General features: G+C 50.3%; 2 protein-coding genes and 1 pseudogene across 3 annotated transcripts; 2 read left to right on the forward strand and 1 right to left on the reverse strand.

The window, feature by feature from the left end:
- Positions 1-4,684: 4,684 nt before the first annotated feature.
- Positions 4,685-7,723, reverse strand: LOC142302222 (high mobility group protein B1 pseudogene; annotated as a pseudogene).
- Positions 7,724-8,884: 1,161 nt separating this feature from the next.
- Positions 8,885-14,683, forward strand: LOC142300979 (histone H1.01-like). Of its 2 annotated transcripts, XM_075341999.1 has the most exons (2): positions 8,885-9,510; positions 14,505-14,683. In XM_075341999.1, the coding sequence occupies exons 1-2, from the start codon at positions 8,885-8,887 to the stop codon at positions 14,584-14,586; spliced, it is 708 nt and encodes a 235-aa protein (XP_075198114.1). In that variant the 3' UTR covers positions 14,587-14,683. The 2 variants fall into 2 exon arrangements, with proteins under 2 accessions (XP_075198114.1, XP_075198115.1); XM_075342000.1 differs by lacking the exon at positions 14,505-14,683 and having other exon boundaries at positions 8,885-9,529.
- On the forward strand, positions 12,128-12,538 carry LOC142300981 (histone H3). The gene has a single exon (XM_075342001.1). It carries the CDS (start codon positions 12,128-12,130, stop codon positions 12,536-12,538), a length of 411 nt encoding a protein of 136 aa, XP_075198116.1.
- Positions 14,684-17,928: the final 3,245 nt, after the last annotated feature.

Consider the following 17,928-nt stretch of genomic DNA (forward strand, 5'->3'; position numbering starts at 1 on the left):
TCCTTTTCCAACTGGGAGCACGGTGGACACTGACTGCTGATGGGGATATATACCTTTCTCTTTCTTTTCTTATTAATTTTCGTTATATAGCGGTCACAGATTATATTCCACTTTATCCAAATCTGCCAGTCCCACCGTAACAGATGTTGTTTCTTCAGCAAATGTTACTGTTGCTTAACCACCAAACCCACGGACCAAAACTTTTTTCCCCTTTCCAACACACCTGTTCCCCTTTCCACCCGCATCTGTCTTTTTTCAACTCATTTGGTATATGACCAAAAGTGCAACTCTGCGGGGACACCGTACTCAACGCCATCTCAGCACAGCAGCCATCCCTCGGTCCCTCCGATGTGGACAAGTAAAAGACCATTTGCTCCTATCCATGACAAAGCGTTGAGATTCACTGTGTGCAGCACTGGTGTTTACTGGAAAAGCAGATCTAAGATTGCGTACCACCTTCTGCAGATACTCCTGTATACGTGCGTCCATTTCTATGGCAGGAATTATTTCGCCAAATTTTGTGTTGTACCGGGGATCTAACAGTGTGGCAACCCAGTAGTCAGGATTACTTCGAATTCGTACAATCCGAGGGTCATGTTGTAGGTAGTGCAGCAAGAAGGCGCTCATGTGTCTTGTGCATCCAGGAGGACCAAGTCCTTGGTGTGTTGGTGGCAGAGAGGTGAGAATCGTGCCTCCTTCCTCTGCCCTCTCCCCACAACCTCGCACAACCGAAATGTGAGCAAGCTCTCACTCATCTGCTGAGTCTTTCATGCCCATCGCAAGTTCGTTGTTACGGTTGCTGCGAGCACTGGAGACTAAGTCCAGATTTCTTACTACTGCACATGTGCGAGCGCTGGAGACTAAGTCCAGATTTCTTGCTACTGCACATGTGCGAGCGCTGGAGACTAAGTCCAGATTTCTTGCTACTGCACATGTGCGAGCGCCGGAGACTAAGTCCTATCTTGGAGCCATTGCACATGTGCGGGTGACATCATCGCTGACACGAGGTCACATGTCTCTGACACCTTCTATGCCGATTGGTCGCTGGTCATGTGCTTGTGATGCCTTGCTCGGTGATAGGCCAGCATGACGTCACTCCTGTCGTTCTGGCAGCGGATTGGCTCTGGTGTCCTCCATCTTGGATGAGGCACAGAGTCTATATAAGACCCTGACACACGCCGCATGGCGCTCAGTCCTCTTGGTTCATGCATAAGAGTAGACGCTCTGTGCGCGTTCCTCTAGGCATTCCTCTGTCTATGCTAGGTGAGCGCTACCGGCAGGGTAGCGTTCTTATACCTTACAGCTTCGGCTGCTGTCCGTATCCTTACCTCTTAGGGGAGCGGACATAGGCAGGTGCCTGAGGCACATGGTCTGGCTGGGCCTTGTGGTTCGACTCGTAGGTGGACGTTGCCGCTAGGGTAACGTTCCTTATACTGCGTCTGGCAGTTGTTCGTATCCTCGCACACTAGGGGAGCGAACAGAGGTAGGAGCTTTGTGCGGCTTACGCTGCTGTTCGTCTCTTTTGCACCACTAGAAGAGCGGACCTAGGCAGGTGCCATATCTAGTGGTTCGTGTCCTCGCACACTAGTGGAGCGAACGCAGGTAGGAGCTGTGTGCGGCTTACGCTGCTGTTCGTCTCTTTTGCACCACTAGAAGAGTGGACCTAGGTAGGTGCCATTTCGCACACATTGCCTTTGTCTCTGTGATTATTAACAGAGATCATTCCACACACCCTCCAAGTAAGGGAGGAATTGCTTTACTTACTTATTATATCCTTCTGTGAGTTAACAGAGGTATTGCACTCTGCCATAGTCTGCAGCAGAGTCTTTGCACGGTGGACCCTGACTGTCTGATACTCCTTTAGGTTATCAGACAGCCCCCCGTAACATTCGTCCTCCATTTCTTCATGGGCTCCTGCACCTTCCTCAACAATTTTTGCTGATACTATGCGCCCTTGTTAATCCCTCTCCCCCATCATGACTGCCGCCTAGGTGCCGCTGACCATCTGGACCTTGTAGATCTTATTATCCCTTCTGCATATGACTCCTCCTGTACTTCCTCCCCTTCCTCTTGGACCAACACCTGACTCCGAATAATGCATACAGTGTGCTCCATCTTGTAGATGACCAGAATTGTCACACTGAGAATGGCATTGCCAGTGCTAAACATCTTCGTCGACATTTGTAAACTGTGTAGAAGGGTGCATAGGTCCTTGATCTGACACCACTCCAGCAGCGTGATCTGCACCACCTCTGGATCAAGTTAGCCCAGGGTATACGTCATACCGTATTTCAGCAGGGCTCTGCAGTGCTGCCACACACGCTGCAACATGTGCAGATTACAATTCATGCGTGTCGGAACATCGCATTTCCGGCGTTTAACCGCCAGACCCTAAGACTTCCGGAGCGATGAAAGTTGTTGAGCTGCTGGGTGCGCACGATGGAAGTGAGCACATAGCGAGCGTGCACGCTGCACAAGGCCATGTAGGCCGGGATGGTATTTTAAAAATTACTGGAGAATCAGATTCAACACGTGAGCCATACAAGGCACGTGTGTCACATTGCCCTGACGATGGCCCGCAGCCAGGTTTGCATCATTGTCACACACGGCTGTTAAGTCACCAACGTAGTCCACTCAATTAATTTGTACTCCGGTCGCCAGGTGACAACGTGTTCCTTTCGTGCATAGTGCTGATGATGGGAAAGGAGTCGATGCCAGCGGCGCAGGTGGACGCAGGTTATGGTCACCCACTGGGTTGCGTTACCTTGACAGATGCAGAATCTCTGGCTGAATGTAGGTGGTGGGTATCTCACAGATGAAGTACCATCATTCAGCTACAACCAATGGGAAGACACCACACCCTTTTTTAGGCCCCTCCTGTCTGCAGACCACTGCCAGACAAAGCTATGAACCTCTTGTTACTGTTACCCCCAGTTCAGTTTTATGAGTTTGTGTACTTGTTACCTGACTACTTTTCCTGCTTGCTGTTTATGTACCTCGTTGGCCGATCCGCATTTCACCTCTGCTTGTTTTCTGATTAAGTCCTGGCCATCCCATTCTGTTCCTCTTCCTCAATTAATGTTTTTGACCCTGCATGACTACTATTCTCTGGAACTGCAGCCTTCCACAGGTATTGATCAACTTGGGCCCTGTGTAATTCCAAATCACTGTATAGGGGTTAAAGGGTTTCAGGGTTCTGGGTGTCCAGCTTGGTGAGTGGCTTGCCTCTAGCCTATCCTTTACAGCCCATCTGAGTGTGTCGATCCAGGCAGGCGTTACACCGTGCCCTCTGCAGAAGGCCATGTAGGCCGGGATAGTAATTTAAAAATTGCTGGACAACCAGGTTCAACACGTGAGCCATACAAGGCACGTGTGCCACATTGCCCTGAAGAAGGGTCGCAGACTGGTTTGCATCATTGTCGCACCCGACCTTCCCTGGCTGCTGGTTGAGTGGAGATGACCATTGATGAAACTCGGTCTCACTCTCCAGAGCTAACCGTCCACAATTTCTCAGCGGTGTCTCACATTTCCCCTACATTTCAAAGTAAAGAGTCAACCACCTGATGGCCTTGAGCTCTGCTTCCAGCATAGTAAGGAGGTGTGTGGGATTCCTTGGGCGCAGTTACAAGGAAGGGTGGCCTGACCACACAGGGTTTGGGCCGAGGTGGAGGACCCACACAAGGTTGAGGAGGCAGAAGCAGTGGAGGAACTTGTACATACAGAGGAAGGATTGACACACAAGTCGTGGGGACGGCAAGACTTGTACAGCAAACCCTTCTCCATCTCTCACCATAGTTACCCAGTGCCCAGTCAGCGACATGTAACGCCACTATCCATGCTTACTGGTCCAAGTATCTGTGGTGAAATGCACCCTGTCACACACAGAGTTTCTCAAGGAAGCGGTGATGATGTGTGCAATATGCTGGTGTAGCGCGGGCACAACTTTCTTGGAGAAGGAGTGGCGACTGGGCATCGGCTCTTTGGGCACTGTGATGGGCATAAGGTCTCGAAAATCCTGTTTAAAAATGGTTAGAAAGACAGCATTTCTGTACCCAACCATTTGCAGATGCTGAAAGAAAACCTCTAAGTCATGTCATGCCCTTCGAAAATCATGTAAAAGACAGCGAGGGGACTCCAACCACAGTCTCCCTCGTTGCCACTAATTGGGCCACACACACCCCACTTGACTGGCATCGGTTGACCCCCCTTTTGAAAAAGAAATAGATGCTTTGCATGAAGCACTGTCAAAATTACGCGTGCCTTTCCCGTCCCCTGGCTGACCCAGGGGAAGAAAAGTCCTCTGAGAGCCATGACTTGTTCATCTTGGTTCTTTTAGAAACACAGCGAGGGGACTCCAACCACAGTCTCCCTCGTTGCCACTAATTGGGCCACACACACCCCACTTGACTGGCATCGGTTGACCCCCCTTTTGAAAAAGAAAAAGATGCTTTGCATGAAGCACTCTCAAAAATACGCGTGCTTTTCCCGTCCCCTGGATGACCCAGGGGAAGAAAAGTCCTCTGAGAGCCATGTCCACGTTGTCAGTGGACAGACGCGTGTGCTTATCTGCCAGCAGACCCCCAGCAGCACTGAAGACAGGTTCCGAGAGAACGCTGGATGCAGGACACGACAAGATCCCCAAGGCGTATGTGGCGAGCTCAGGCAATTTATCCAGATTGGAAGCCTAAAATGAGCAGGGCTCAAGTTGCACAGTAATGGAATCGATGTTTCCTTGCATATACTCATATATCTGTGTCTCCTCCTCTTTTTCCTTGTCCAGCTGTTTTGTTTTCGCATGAGTAGATGTCCTTGTCATTTTCCCATGTGTTTGTGTTGTGTTGTGAGTTGTTTATCACCTTTTGGACACCTTTGAGGGTGTTTTCTAGGTGTTTTTATGTGTTTGTGATTGCCTGCCATTGTTTCCTATGCAGTTCGAGTTCGGTTCGTCGAACGTTCGACGAACCGAACTCGAACGGGACCTCCGTTCGGCGAAGCGACCTCGAGCCGAACTGCGACCGGTTCGCTCATCTCTACTTATAAGGCTGTTTGTCAGTGCTGTATATATTGTATTCACTGATATATACACTATACCCTGTATATACTGTTTACCTTGATCTATTATTATGGACACTTATAATGCTGTTGATTAGTGCTGTGCTGATTGTGCAGTCTGTGCAGTATATACAGCGGTGCTCTGTGTGTGGATTCTGCATTTTGTGTCTCCGCTTCTCAGTATTTCACCTTTTGCACAATAGTTGATGTCAGCTTATTTCTCTGTGCATATGCCGATGTAAATTTCTTTCTTCTTTTTCCTCACCTCCTTTATTTTCCTTTTCCTCACTATCGGCTCAGCTTTTCCCCATTGCTGCAGATGTACAGGTATTGATGGGAATCTGCGGTCCCCATTTTGCTCCTATGACGTCTAGTATGGGGATTAGAGCAGATGCAATATCCCCAGCAGAGCAGGTTGTACAATGAAGATGTTCGGGTTTAGGAGCTTTTATCTTCCTCTTTCTGCCCAGAACAAGGACATTTGTGCAATGAAATGTTGAGTTATAGATTCATCTGTGAGTGTATTATTATAAAGAGAAGATATGTAATAACTGTAATATAACTATAATCCTATACATGGCTATTATGCTCTGCTGCATAATCCCTGCGAGGCTGAGCATTGTATTTGCTGAGCTGTTCTGTGTCTGATGTTGGGATAATCGGGATTGCTGCGATGGCGGCTGCGGTGTAGATACAATAATGCCGCTATGTATTAGCCCCGTGTTTAGCTCCTCATTGTCACCTGCTTTGCTTGTATTGCAGGTAATTCATCTGATCTAATGCTAATGTTACAGCTAATAATAAACACATCATTGTTATCCCCGCGGCTGATATATTGCCGTGCACCTATAGAAGTGAATGGGCTTTGTGTTATACAGATTTAGGCCGGTCTCTTGTGAATTTATAATAAATGCTGATGTTACTGACTGCTGGTGATAAATATAATGTAATTATTATCGTCACTTACTGCTGCAGATTCTTATATTGTACTGCATGGGGTCTGTGTCTGCATAAGTCATGATTAGGACCGACATCCATTGCCTATTGGTCGCTGGGGCTGCTTTGTGCAGCGCTATTGGCTGTGTTCGGCCGTGGTTACTGTTTCCTCATTGCTCCGCTTTGATAGGCCGCAGTCTCCTTCATATGTCATGGATCGGAGGCTGATTGGAGGACTGAAGGGAGGAAGCAGGAGCCGCTCCCCGCTGTAACGATCATGTCGCCTACTATTGTTACATGCATCATATGGAACATCATGTAACTAGACAAGCTGCCACATACCCCTGATGAATCTGGGCAGCAATCAGGAATTCAGATAAAACGCGTAGGGCGCGTACACGATAGAGAGCACAGGCACTAGAGAGAAAATGATCTACCGCTCAGTACATTGCACAGGGCTTTAGCAGTAGAGATGCGTGGAATCGTCACCTTCCAGCTCCCGGACACCTCCACGTGGTCTGACATCACTGCCTGAGCATAGTAGAAATGTTCACTCTTCTGGCTGGAGGTGCATACTATACCAGGAAAACTTTATGCACTTACTGAAAAGGCTCCTCTAACGCTGCTATCTACTCTCACTTTTAGGCACTGAGAATGGGATGTATAGCCTGCTTTTTTTGTGACTGGTATCATTAGTCTTCTTAGCCACTTATTAGAATGTTATAATAGCCACTTGCGTATTTCATAAATAAGATAATTGAGTATCTATAGGGGAGACTTTAGTCAATATTTCTAATATGAAGTTATCCCTTCTCATTTCTATTGATCTATCAGCATTATATGATCTGTTCAGTTATTAGTCTCCTATAATAGATCAATCAGCGCCATATTCATTCAGTCTGCTCTGGTTGTAAATAATGGCAGATAATAAAGCCCTTGTAATATGTATTGTGGATGGAGAGATCATATTTAGGCAGCAGTTTGCACCTCACTTTTGATATTAGTGATTTCCATAATTGCACAATATAGGAATTTATTTTAAATGATCAAGTAAAGCTTAATTTTGAACTGCAAAATAAAGAAATCTGTGTAATAATTATTTTTTGAGGAAAATATTTATTACACGTTCAGTGTATGTGATGTAGGGGGGGGGGGGGGGGGTAAATTATATATAGACAAATAAAAACAGACTGATGGAGATAGCTCATTTATCCTCCTCTTCATCATCATCCTCCTCTCTTGCACTTTTCAGGCTCAGCAGGGACCTTTTTTTGCACTTTCTAGTTTGCCTTTGGACCGATACAGCGCCGTATCCTTGCACGTCTTCAGTTTGGGAGTTTTCTTCTCTTAAGGCGCCTTATTCCCTGATGAAATGTTATTCCACATCTCTCCTCATTTCTTTGCCTCGTCCCCAATGGTCAGACCTGGCTGCTGCCCTCTGATTTCAGGACGGAAGTCAGAGCAAAACAAGAAGAAAACAGAGGGAACATTTGGTCCTTAAACTTCTTTCCTGTTTTTCCTTTGGTGGCATGTAAGCTTTCATTTCACTTCCATAACGAAACTTTCCCTTCTCTGTAGCAAACATAGTCTTCCACTGTTCCCAGCAATTACTGGGAAATTCTGCAAAGTTCACAGATACATCAGGATGATTTTCCTTCTGCTCTAATCTGCAAGTCTGTACAAAGTAGACATAGGAGGACACTATAGTGTAAACACTGCTGTATATACTGTACATACTGCTGCATATATTGTACACAGTGCTAAATATATTGTACATACTGCTGTATACACTATACCCTGTACAGACTGCAGACCCTCAGATATCATTGTGGACACTTACAAGGCTATTGATCAGTGCTGAATATATTGTACATACTATTGTATACATTATACACTGTAGATACTGTACACCATGTTCTGTTATTATGGACACTTATAAAGCTGTTGATCGGTACTGATTGTTCAGTCTGTGCAGTATATACAGCGGTTCTCTGTGTGTGGATTCTGCATTTTGTGTCTCCGCTTCTTCCTCAGTATTTCACCTTTTGCACAATAGTTGGTGTCACTTGTGTGAATTAATATTTCTGTGATCACACGGATTTTTTTCTGCTTTCTGATGGGGAGTGAGTCGCATTGTGAAGCCATCGCCTGATCACAGCTCTTCCCTCCATTACAGGCCTCAGAGATAAAAGCTTCACAGAGGATAAGACACAATCTTGTGCCGGAGATCGCACTCATCCTCCTCCGGGTGTGATCCACTAATGTGGGACGTGTCCTCCCCCCAATACTCTGCACACACGGGATAGATTTATATTCCAGCTCCGGGAGGTGCAGGCAGCGGAGGCCATCGCCTGTGTTACTCTTCTGGGCTCTCAGCAGCTCCAGGTCGCCCCCACATCGTACAATCCGCTTCCTGCACGATGGATATTGTAGTGAAGATCCTAGTGGTGGTGACAAGAGCCGGGAATAGGAGGACGAGCTCCCGCAGCAGGTTTATCTTCCCGGACACTCAGTGATGAGCAGATCGGGAGGACGGCGGCGCTGATCCCGGGATCCTCTCCGCTCTTTCCCGGCATCTCTGGCAGTGACGGCCACACACGCTCCGCGGAGATGATGGCGGAGGAGAAGTGATGGCGGAAGCTCCTCACCCGTCCGGCTGTAGCCGATAATATAGAGCTTTTATCCCGGGCACGGAAGCACAAGGGGAGAGCGGAGCTTCACTGGGCTCAGCCGGGAGAAGGCGGGGCCTGTGCTCAGTGGCAGCCAATAGAGGCTCAGGAGCGTTCAGCTCAGCAGCCAATCAGTGCGCAGTAAGACTGTATATATAACAGGCGCCTCCCGCTCCGGCCTCAGTATTTTTCTCTCAGGAGATTTTTGTTTACTTCCCGCTCACACGATGGCAGAGACCGCACCGGCCGCCGCTCCTCCTCCCGCCGAACCGGCCGCCAAAGCTAAGAAGTCGCCGAAGAAATCCGGGGCCGCCAAGCAAAGCAGCAAATCCTCCGGTCCCAGCGCCTCCGACCTGATCATGAAAGCCGTGTCCGCCTCCAAGGAGCGCAGTGGGGTGTCTCTGGCCGCCCTGAAGAAGCTTCTGTCTGCCGGAGGATACGATGTGGAGAAGAATAACAGCCGCCTGAAGCTGGCCATCAAGGCTCTGGTCAACAAGGGCTCCCTGCTCCAGGTGAAGGGCAGCGGCGCCTCCGGGTCCTTCAAGCTGAACAAGAAGCCGGAGACGAAGGACAAGGCGGCCAAGAAGAAGCCAGCAGCTGCGGCCAAGCCTAAGAAGCCGGCAGCCAAGAAAGCGGCCAAATCTCCGAAGAAGCCCAAGAAGGCTCCGGCCGCGGCCAAGAAGAGCCCGAAAAAGGCCAAGAAGCCCGCAGCAGCCGCCAAGAAGGCGGCAAAGAGCCCCAAGAAGCCGAAGGCCGCTCCAAAGCCCAAGAAGGTGACGAAGAGTCCGGCTAAGAAGGCGGCAAAGCCCAAAGCTGCCAAGAGTCCGGCTAAGAAGGCGACTAAAGCCAAGAAGCCCGCGGCCAAGAAATAAGCGGGAGCCGCTCTGTCCTCCTACCACAAAGGCTCTTCTCAGAGCCACCACCTTGTCCTGCAGAGCTGTATGATCAGTGTCACCACCTTGTTCTGCAGAGCTGTATGATCACAGTCACCACCTTGTCCTGCAGAGCTGTATGATGAGAGCCACCACCTTGTGCTGCAGAGCTGTATGATCAGAGCCACCACCTTGTCCTGCAGAGCTGTATGATCAGTGTCACCACCTTGTCCTGCAGAGCTGTATGATCAGAGCCACCACCTTGTCCTGCAGAGCTGTATGATCAGTGCCACCACCTTGTCCTGCAGAGCTGTATGATCAGTGCCACCAACTTGTCCTGCAGAGCTGTATGATCAGAGCCACCACCTTGTCCTGCAGAGCTGTATGATCAGTGCCACCACCTTGTCCTGCTGAGCTGTATGATCAGTGCCACCACCTTGTCCTGCAGAGCTGTATGATCAGTGCCACCACCTTGTCCTGCAGAGCTGTATGATCAGTGCCACCACCTTGTCCTGCAGAGCTGTATGATCAGTGCCACCACCTTATCCTGCAGAGCTGTATGATCAGTGCCACCACCTTGTCCTGCAGAGCTGTATGATCAGTGCCACCACCTTATCCCGCAGAGCTGTATGATCAGTGCCACCACCTTGTCCTGCAGAGCTGTATGATCAGTGTCATCACCTTGTCCTGCAGAGCTGCATGATCAGTGTCACCACCTTGTCCTGCAGAGCTGCATGATCAGTGCCACCACCTTGTCCTGCAGAGCTGTATGATCAGTGCCACCAACTTGTCCTGCAGAGCTGTATGATCAGTGTCACCACCTTGTCCTGCAGAGCTGTATGATCAGTGTCACCACCTTGTCCTGCAGAGCTGTATGATCAGAGCCACCACCTTGTCCTGCAGAGCTGTATGATCAGTGTCACCACCTTGTCCTGCAGAGCTGTATGATCAGAGCCACCACCTTGTCATGCAGAGCTGTGTGATCAGTGTCACCACTTTGTCCTGCAGAGCTGTATGATCAGTGTCACCACCTTGTCCTGCAGAGCTGCATGATCAGTGTCACCACCATATCCTGCAGAGCTGTATGATCAGTGTCACCACCTTGTCCTGCAGAGCTGTATGATCAGAGCCACCACCTTGTCCTGCAGAGCTGTATGATCAGTGTCACCACCTTGTCCTGCAGAGCTGTATGATCAGTGTCACCACTTTGTCCTGCAGAGCTGTATGATCAGTGTCACCACCTTGTCCTGCAGAGCTGTATGATCAGTGCCACCACCTTGTCCTGCAGAGCTGTATGATCAGTGTCACCACCTTGTCCTGCTGAGCTGTATGATCAGTGCCACCACCTTGTCCTGCAGAGCTGTATGATCAGAGCCACCACCTTGTCCTGCAGAGCTGTGTGATCAGTGTCACCACCTTGTCCTGCAGAGCTGTATGATCAGTGCCACCACCTTGTCCTGCAGAGCTGCATGATCAGTGTCACCACCATATCCTGCAGAGCTGTATGATCAGTGCCACCACCTTGTCCTGCAGAGCTGTATGATCAGTGTCACCACCATATCCTGCAGAGCTGTATGATCAGTTTTACCACCTTGTCCTGCAGATCTGTATGATCAGTGTCACCACCTTGTCCTGCAGAGCTGTATGATCAGTGCCACCACCTTGTCCTGCAGAGCTGTATGATCAGTGTCACCACCTTGTCCTGCAGAGCTGTATGATCAGTGCCACCACCTTGTCCTGCAGAGCTGTATGATCAGAGCCACCACCTTGTCCTGCAGAGCTGTGTGATCAGTGTCACCACCTTGTCCTGCAGAGCTGTATGATCAGTGTCACCACCTTGTCCTGCAGAGCTGCATGATCAGTGTCACCACCATATCCTGCAGAGCTGTATGATCAGTGCCACCACCTTGTCCTGCAGAGCTGTATGATCAGTGTCACCACCTTGTCCTGCAGAGCTGTATGATCAGTGCCACCACCTTGTCCTGCAGAGCTGCATGATCAGTGCCACCACCTTGTCCTGCAGAGCTGTATGATCAGTGTCACCACCTTGTCCTGCAGAGCTGTATGATCAGTGCCACCACCTTGTCCTGCAGAGCTGTATGATCAGTGCCACCACCTTGTCCTGCAGACCTGTGTGATCAGTGGCAACACTTTGTCGTTTCCCTGTGATCAGTGACTGTGTACAGATTTGCGCGGTGATGTCATATACAGGGGGCGGTAGATGCCGGGAGCAGAGTTCTCGGGGATGTAGTGATTATGCGGGGGCTGCACTGTTCAGCGCTGTGTGCGGGGAGATGGAGCTGCAGTTACATCGATGTCGTTTGCTCCAGATCCGCGTGCAGCCTGGATGTGACTTGGAGGAGACAGAGGCGGGACTACGGGGGATGAAAGCGGGGTTAGTGGGGGGTGTGGAGCTTCTTCAGAAAAATGATTGGTCAGAGATATTGGATGTTTATTGGCTACATGATTTTCTTTTTTGGTAAGCAACCAATGGAGACCAGAGGGCGTGTTTCTCACAGACCAATGAGGACGCGCACAGGAGGATAAATACTCTGCTCCCGCCGCTCCTCTCACTCCTGTTCTCTTCTATACAGAGCTATGGCCAGAACTAAGCAGACCGCCCGTAAATCCACCGGAGGGAAAGCTCCCCGCAAGCAGCTGGCCACTAAGGCCGCCAGGAAGAGCGCTCCCGCCACCGGCGGAGTGAAGAAGCCGCATCGCTACCGGCCGGGGACAGTCGCTCTCCGGGAGATCCGCCGCTACCAGAAATCCACCGAGCTGCTGATCCGGAAGCTTCCCTTCCAGCGCCTGGTGAGAGAGATCGCCCAGGACTTCAAGACCGATCTGCGCTTCCAGAGCTCGGCCGTCATGGCCCTGCAGGAGGCCAGCGAGGCTTATCTGGTGGGGCTGTTCGAGGACACCAACCTGTGCGCCATCCACGCCAAGAGGGTCACCATCATGCCCAAAGACATCCAGCTGGCCCGCCGCATCCGCGGGGAGAGGGCGTAGATCTGTCCCGCACCCCCGAGCACAACACAAAGGCTCTTTTCAGAGCCACCACATCCTCCCTCAGACGAGCTGATTCCTGGCCTCTGATTCTCCTCATTCCCCGCAGTGTCCGGGGCGCGGTCTCTACATGTGACGGGCGGCGCTGCGGAGTCTCCTGTTTGTTGCTTATTTTCTCTGCTCTGTCAGCACAAGCCGCAGTGTCCGCCTGTATCTGGATTGTCGCACCGGTGTGGTTTCTTACCAGCATCTGTCCTATTACTTAGAGCAGCTCATTATGCGGCGCCCCCTTAATGTGGTGGTGTGTGAGGAGGCGGAGGAGGAGGAGGAGGGGGGGGAGGGGGGTTGGAGCTTTTTTTTTTTTTTTTTATTCCATGCACATGAGCTCTGTCCTCTTACCCTCTAGAGTCTAGACCGATCTAACAGTCTTTTCTCAGAGCCGCTACTTATCCTGGAGACGCTACAATTCCTGCTGTGTCGGGTGCAGTGATCGGATTGTGTGACGCTGGAGCAGGAGATGCTGTGGTTACTTCTTGCGGCTCCGGTCCCGTCAGGATCACAGCGATCAGTGACGGACGGAGGAAGGTTCCGCAGCGGTATTCATGCACCCTGTGATGCGGTTATTGGATCCGGTGTGTGATGTCGGGAGCTGTGGGATCTGGAGATGTCGCAGAGGGATCCTCACTCCAGGTCGCTGCTCTGTTTGGAGAATATCTGCAGGTTGTGCGGAGATTGTATCGGGCTGTGATTTCGCGCTGCTCAAATAGTGCAGTGTTTGTAATTAGTTAAGACTCGTGAGAAAGTGATAAAGAACCAACTTCATCGTCTGCAGATCGCACAGATCTGTGTCGGGTGCTGGGAATCGGCGGATTATCGAAATCTCAGCTGAACGTCCCCCCTGAGGCCGCGTGTTACACGGATGGAGACAAAGAGCGGGAGGAGCTATCGGCCACTGAGCGGGAAGTTCAAATTCGGTTTTCAGCCAATCATCACTTTGCAGCAAGTTTCTTGTCCCGCCCACAGACTGCTTCGAGTTACAGGCACCAAGTGATCTCATGTAGATCAACCAAAGAGGAGTATATGGCGGTATACAGCACACACGTCACTATATGAAGGTATATAGTAGTAAAGTGTGTATGGGGAATATACAGCACCATATGATCGTATACATCAGTATGTGGAGACAATACAGCGCTATATGCGAATATACAGCAGTGTATGGGGTTTGCTATGAAAGTCAGAGTTCAGTATAAATAATGACTAACAGCTCCAGGGATCTTATTCATATAGATTGCCTCAAACAGAGGTATATGGCGGTATACAGAACTGTATTTGGGGTATGCAGCGATATATGGCGGTATACAGATCTATATCGAGATTACTGTACTATATTGGGTATACAGCTCTGTATGGGGCAGCACAATATAGGAAGTATAGTGCACTATATGGATGACGATTAAACAGCACAATATGGTGACATCCAGCATTATACGGGACTATACAATACTATATGGCAGTATACAGCAGTAATATGGGGCTTTATGGCTCTATATGGTGGTTTTATCGCAGTATATGGAGATATTCACAATAGTATTAGAATATACAGAGCTATAGAGAGTTTATTGGAATAAAGGTGTCTATATTTAACATTAACACTGAAGATGCGGGAAAATAGACGGACAATGAGCGGGAAATTCAAAATCTCCATCAGTTCTGTGCTCAGCCAATCAGCAGAGGAGGGGCGGAGTCGATAATACAAATTCTCCGCCCCTGAAAAAGTCATCATTGCTGTTTTCTTTCTGGTCCGCCTTCGCTCTATATAAAGGAGGACTGTGCGCTCGTCAGTCATAGTTTTCTGCTGACTACGTGGAAGATGTCTGGACGCGGCAAAGGAGGGAAAGGTCTGGGGAAGGGCGGCGCCAAGCGGCACAGGAAGGTTCTCCGGGACAACATCCAGGGCATCACCAAGCCCGCCATCCGCCGTCTCGCCCGCAGAGGAGGCGTCAAGCGCATCTCCGGCCTCATCTATGAGGAGACTCGCGGCGTCCTGAAAGTCTTCCTGGAGAACGTGATCCGTGACGCCGTCACCTACACCGAGCACGCCAAGAGGAAGACCGTCACCGCCATGGACGTGGTGTACGCGCTCAAGCGCCAGGGCCGCACTCTCTACGGCTTCGGAGGTTAATGCTTTTGACCCCCCACCACAAAAACACAAAGGCTCTTATAAGAGCCGCCCACAGTCTCTGAGAAAAAAGCTACAGCTACTGCTGCGGGGGGAGGGGCGGGAGATCAGTGCTGCAATTGATCACTGCAGGCTGCGCTGCTATAGGGGCGGCTGAAAAGCACTAAGGAGTTAACGGTTAGGGTCTGTTGACTTAGACGGGCCTGCTTAGCGCTGATTGGCTGCGCATCGAATAATTCCCTGACTGGCTGCTTTTCTTTGTTCTGTGAGATCCTCGGTGTCAGGCGGGAGGGCTCCGGCTCAGAGTGAAGATTAAATATATAGGTTGTATTCAGCACTATATGGTGATTTATACTGTTAGGGGGCATCCAGCATTATATGGAGGTGCAGAGCACTTTTATGAGTAGAAAGCCCTGTATGGACGTTATACAGCGCTCTATGGCGGTGCAGAGCTCTATTGCAGCCCCGAAAAAAAATATGCGTTAAAATGCGACAGTCTAATCTCCCCGCTGTACTGTATACTCCATAATGTGCTGTAGATCTATAAAGTGTTGGATCCTTCCATATAGTGGTGTATACGTCCACAACGTACAGTATACCCCGTGCAGTGCCTATACACCGGCCATAGTGCTGTATACTTCCATATACTGCTGTAAACTGTCATATTGTTCTGTTTATCATCTATAAAAAGCTTTAGATCTCTTTATAGTGCTGTGTTCTCCTTCCATACACCACTGTATACTCCATGTGGAGCCGCTTATACTTTCTCCATAGTGGTGTAATCCCTCCAGTCTTAAATTTCTATTCTGCTCTAAAGGCGGCTGGATTCATCACGGGTACTTAGGTGTTAACACCGAGCATCTGTGGAAATAATTGTGTGGGCGGAGCCAGAGTCGTACTATGCGCTGATTGGCTGAGCTCTGAATGTGAAATCCCCGCACAATGGCTGAGTTTCCCGCTCTCTGTCCTCTGCGCCCCGCGGTGTCAGGGGGGGTCTGGGGCTGAGTGACTGTCTCTTCTGTAGGTTTATATTCAGCGTTATATGGAGGCTTATAATGGGGTCTGTGCAGCATAAAGAGAACGGAGCAGCGACTCCGCATACAGCAAATGTGAACACGTCCAATCCCCGCAGAATCCACAGAAGAATCCAGCGCCTCTGGAAGAGCCAAGATGTCTGCAAACCCCGAGTGTATGAAGTGTGAGCGGCGCCGCTGCTGTATGGAGAGAGGAGGTCAGGGCAGCGCAGGAGGCGGCTTGTCGCGGCTGATGGGATCTCAGGAATCCACAAGTGTCTCCATTATTATCCCGTATATTCCATACAGCAGTGACGCCGCTCACATCTCATGTGCTCAGTGTTTAGATGCAGTAATGGGATTTCCTATCACACATTGTCTGCAGGGATTGTATATAGATCCAGTGTGAGCGGCAGTGTCCGTGCGCCACACTGCACATGGGTAATGAGGTCATCAGGAGCCGCTGGCAGAGGAGCAGCATCTGCCCACATTATACCCACCTAATGCCCGACACCCATCACCGGCCCCAACTACCCGGAGAAAGGCCAGAACAGCGGCTGACTCAGCGCCTCCCTCTACAGATATGAAGGGTGGGGGAGGGGATCGTGTATAAAGGACCGGAGCAGAGAAACCCATATTATAAACATTAGTGCCACCTATACCCACTGTTCCACCCTTCTCATACACAGTACACCGCCTGTAACTATATTCCTGCCTAAACTCCAGCATTATCCAGACACAATAGATGAGCGGCGCCAGCTCCTGTGAGGACGGGGCCAGCTCCTGTGAGGACGGGGCCAGCTCCTGTGAGGACGGGGCCAGCTCCTGTGAGGACGGGGCCAGCTCCTGTGAGGACGGTCGGGAACATCGCGGGGACTAAGGAGTTAACACTGTGGGCGGAGGTCTCTGCTGTGCGGGAAGATCTGATCGTACATTACACCGCCACATACAGTATACTCAGCGCTGTGCAGGGGTATACAGCGCTATATGGAGGGTGAGCGGCGCTCTGGGGTAATACAGCCATGAGGATTATACAGAATATTATATTCACAAGGATCGGACCCGAAATCCCGGGAGCAACAGGATAAATACGAGACATTCCCGCAATTCCCGGCTCCTCTGATCTCACTCAGGTCCAAGGAACAACCGAGAACAGAAAAGCAAATGGGAAATTCCCGCACAATGGCTGAGAGTGTCTCCTCTTTGTTCCCTGTGATCCGCGGTGTCAGGCGGGAGCGGCTGCTGCGGGTGACGTCACATGCGCTGTTAGAGGTGTCCGGCCCCTTCTGTGTCCATATAGTGCAGTGTAACCCTTGTAGTGCTGGAAACACTTTATCCATACTGCTATACACCCCCATATAGTGCAGTAACCTCCCCTCATGGTGCTGGATATCGCCATACACTGCTGTGTGCACCGCCTTATTGTGCTGTATAGTTTCCATCCACAAAGTTCTGTTCTTGCAGCATCTGGACACATTTCGAACACTAAAGGGTTACCAGTTCCTGTAGGCGGAGCTAAATCCATACTCTACTGATCAATTTGAAATTCCCGCCAATGGCTGAGTCTCCCGCCCTCTGTATAACGCGCGGGGTCAGAGGCTAAGAGCGAGAACCTGATAGAGATAAATATTCTGTATATTATGTGTGAGGCGGTGTAATGTAGGGTTTGGGGGTATACAGCCCTATAGGTAAGGTATATAGCACGTCACGTGATCGCATACAGTTCCATATGGAGGTAATCTGCAGTGTTTGGGGGAGTGCAGCATGTGAGGAATATACAGCGGTATATGGAGGTATACAGCAATATATGGGGCGTATATAGCATTATATGAGGTAATACAGAATGTAGCGATTACCCCAGGATCAGCAGTGACTGTATGATCAGCCCCGGAGCCTCTGGCCGCACACACCGCTCCTCTCCACACTCCGCGCACACCGCTCCTCTCCACACTCCGCACACACCGCTCCTCTCCACACTCCGCACACACCGCTCCTCTCCACACTCCGCACACACCGCTCCTCTCCACACTCCGCACACACCGCTCCTCTCCACACTCCGCACACACCGCTCCTCTCCACACTCCGCACACACCGCTCCTCTCCACACACCGCACACACCGCTCCTCTCCACACTCCGCACACACCGCTCCTCTCCACACTCCGCACACACCGCTCATCTCCACACTCCGCACACACTG

This window comes from Anomaloglossus baeobatrachus, chromosome 4, assembly GCF_048569485.1.
Source record: "Anomaloglossus baeobatrachus isolate aAnoBae1 chromosome 4, aAnoBae1.hap1, whole genome shotgun sequence".
Lineage (NCBI taxonomy): Eukaryota > Metazoa > Chordata > Amphibia > Anura > Aromobatidae > Anomaloglossus > Anomaloglossus baeobatrachus.

Coding starts and splice junctions, on each gene's coding strand:
- LOC142300979 (XM_075341999.1), top strand. CDS start 8,885: ATGGCAGAGACCGCACCGGCCGCCGCTCCTCCTCCCGCCGAACCGGCC. Junction 9,511..14,504: donor AAGGCGACTAAAGCCAAGAA/GCCCGCGGCCAA, acceptor GGCATCACCAAG/CCCGCCATCCGCCGTCTCGC.
- LOC142300981 (XM_075342001.1), top strand. CDS start 12,128: ATGGCCAGAACTAAGCAGACCGCCCGTAAATCCACCGGAGGGAAAGCT.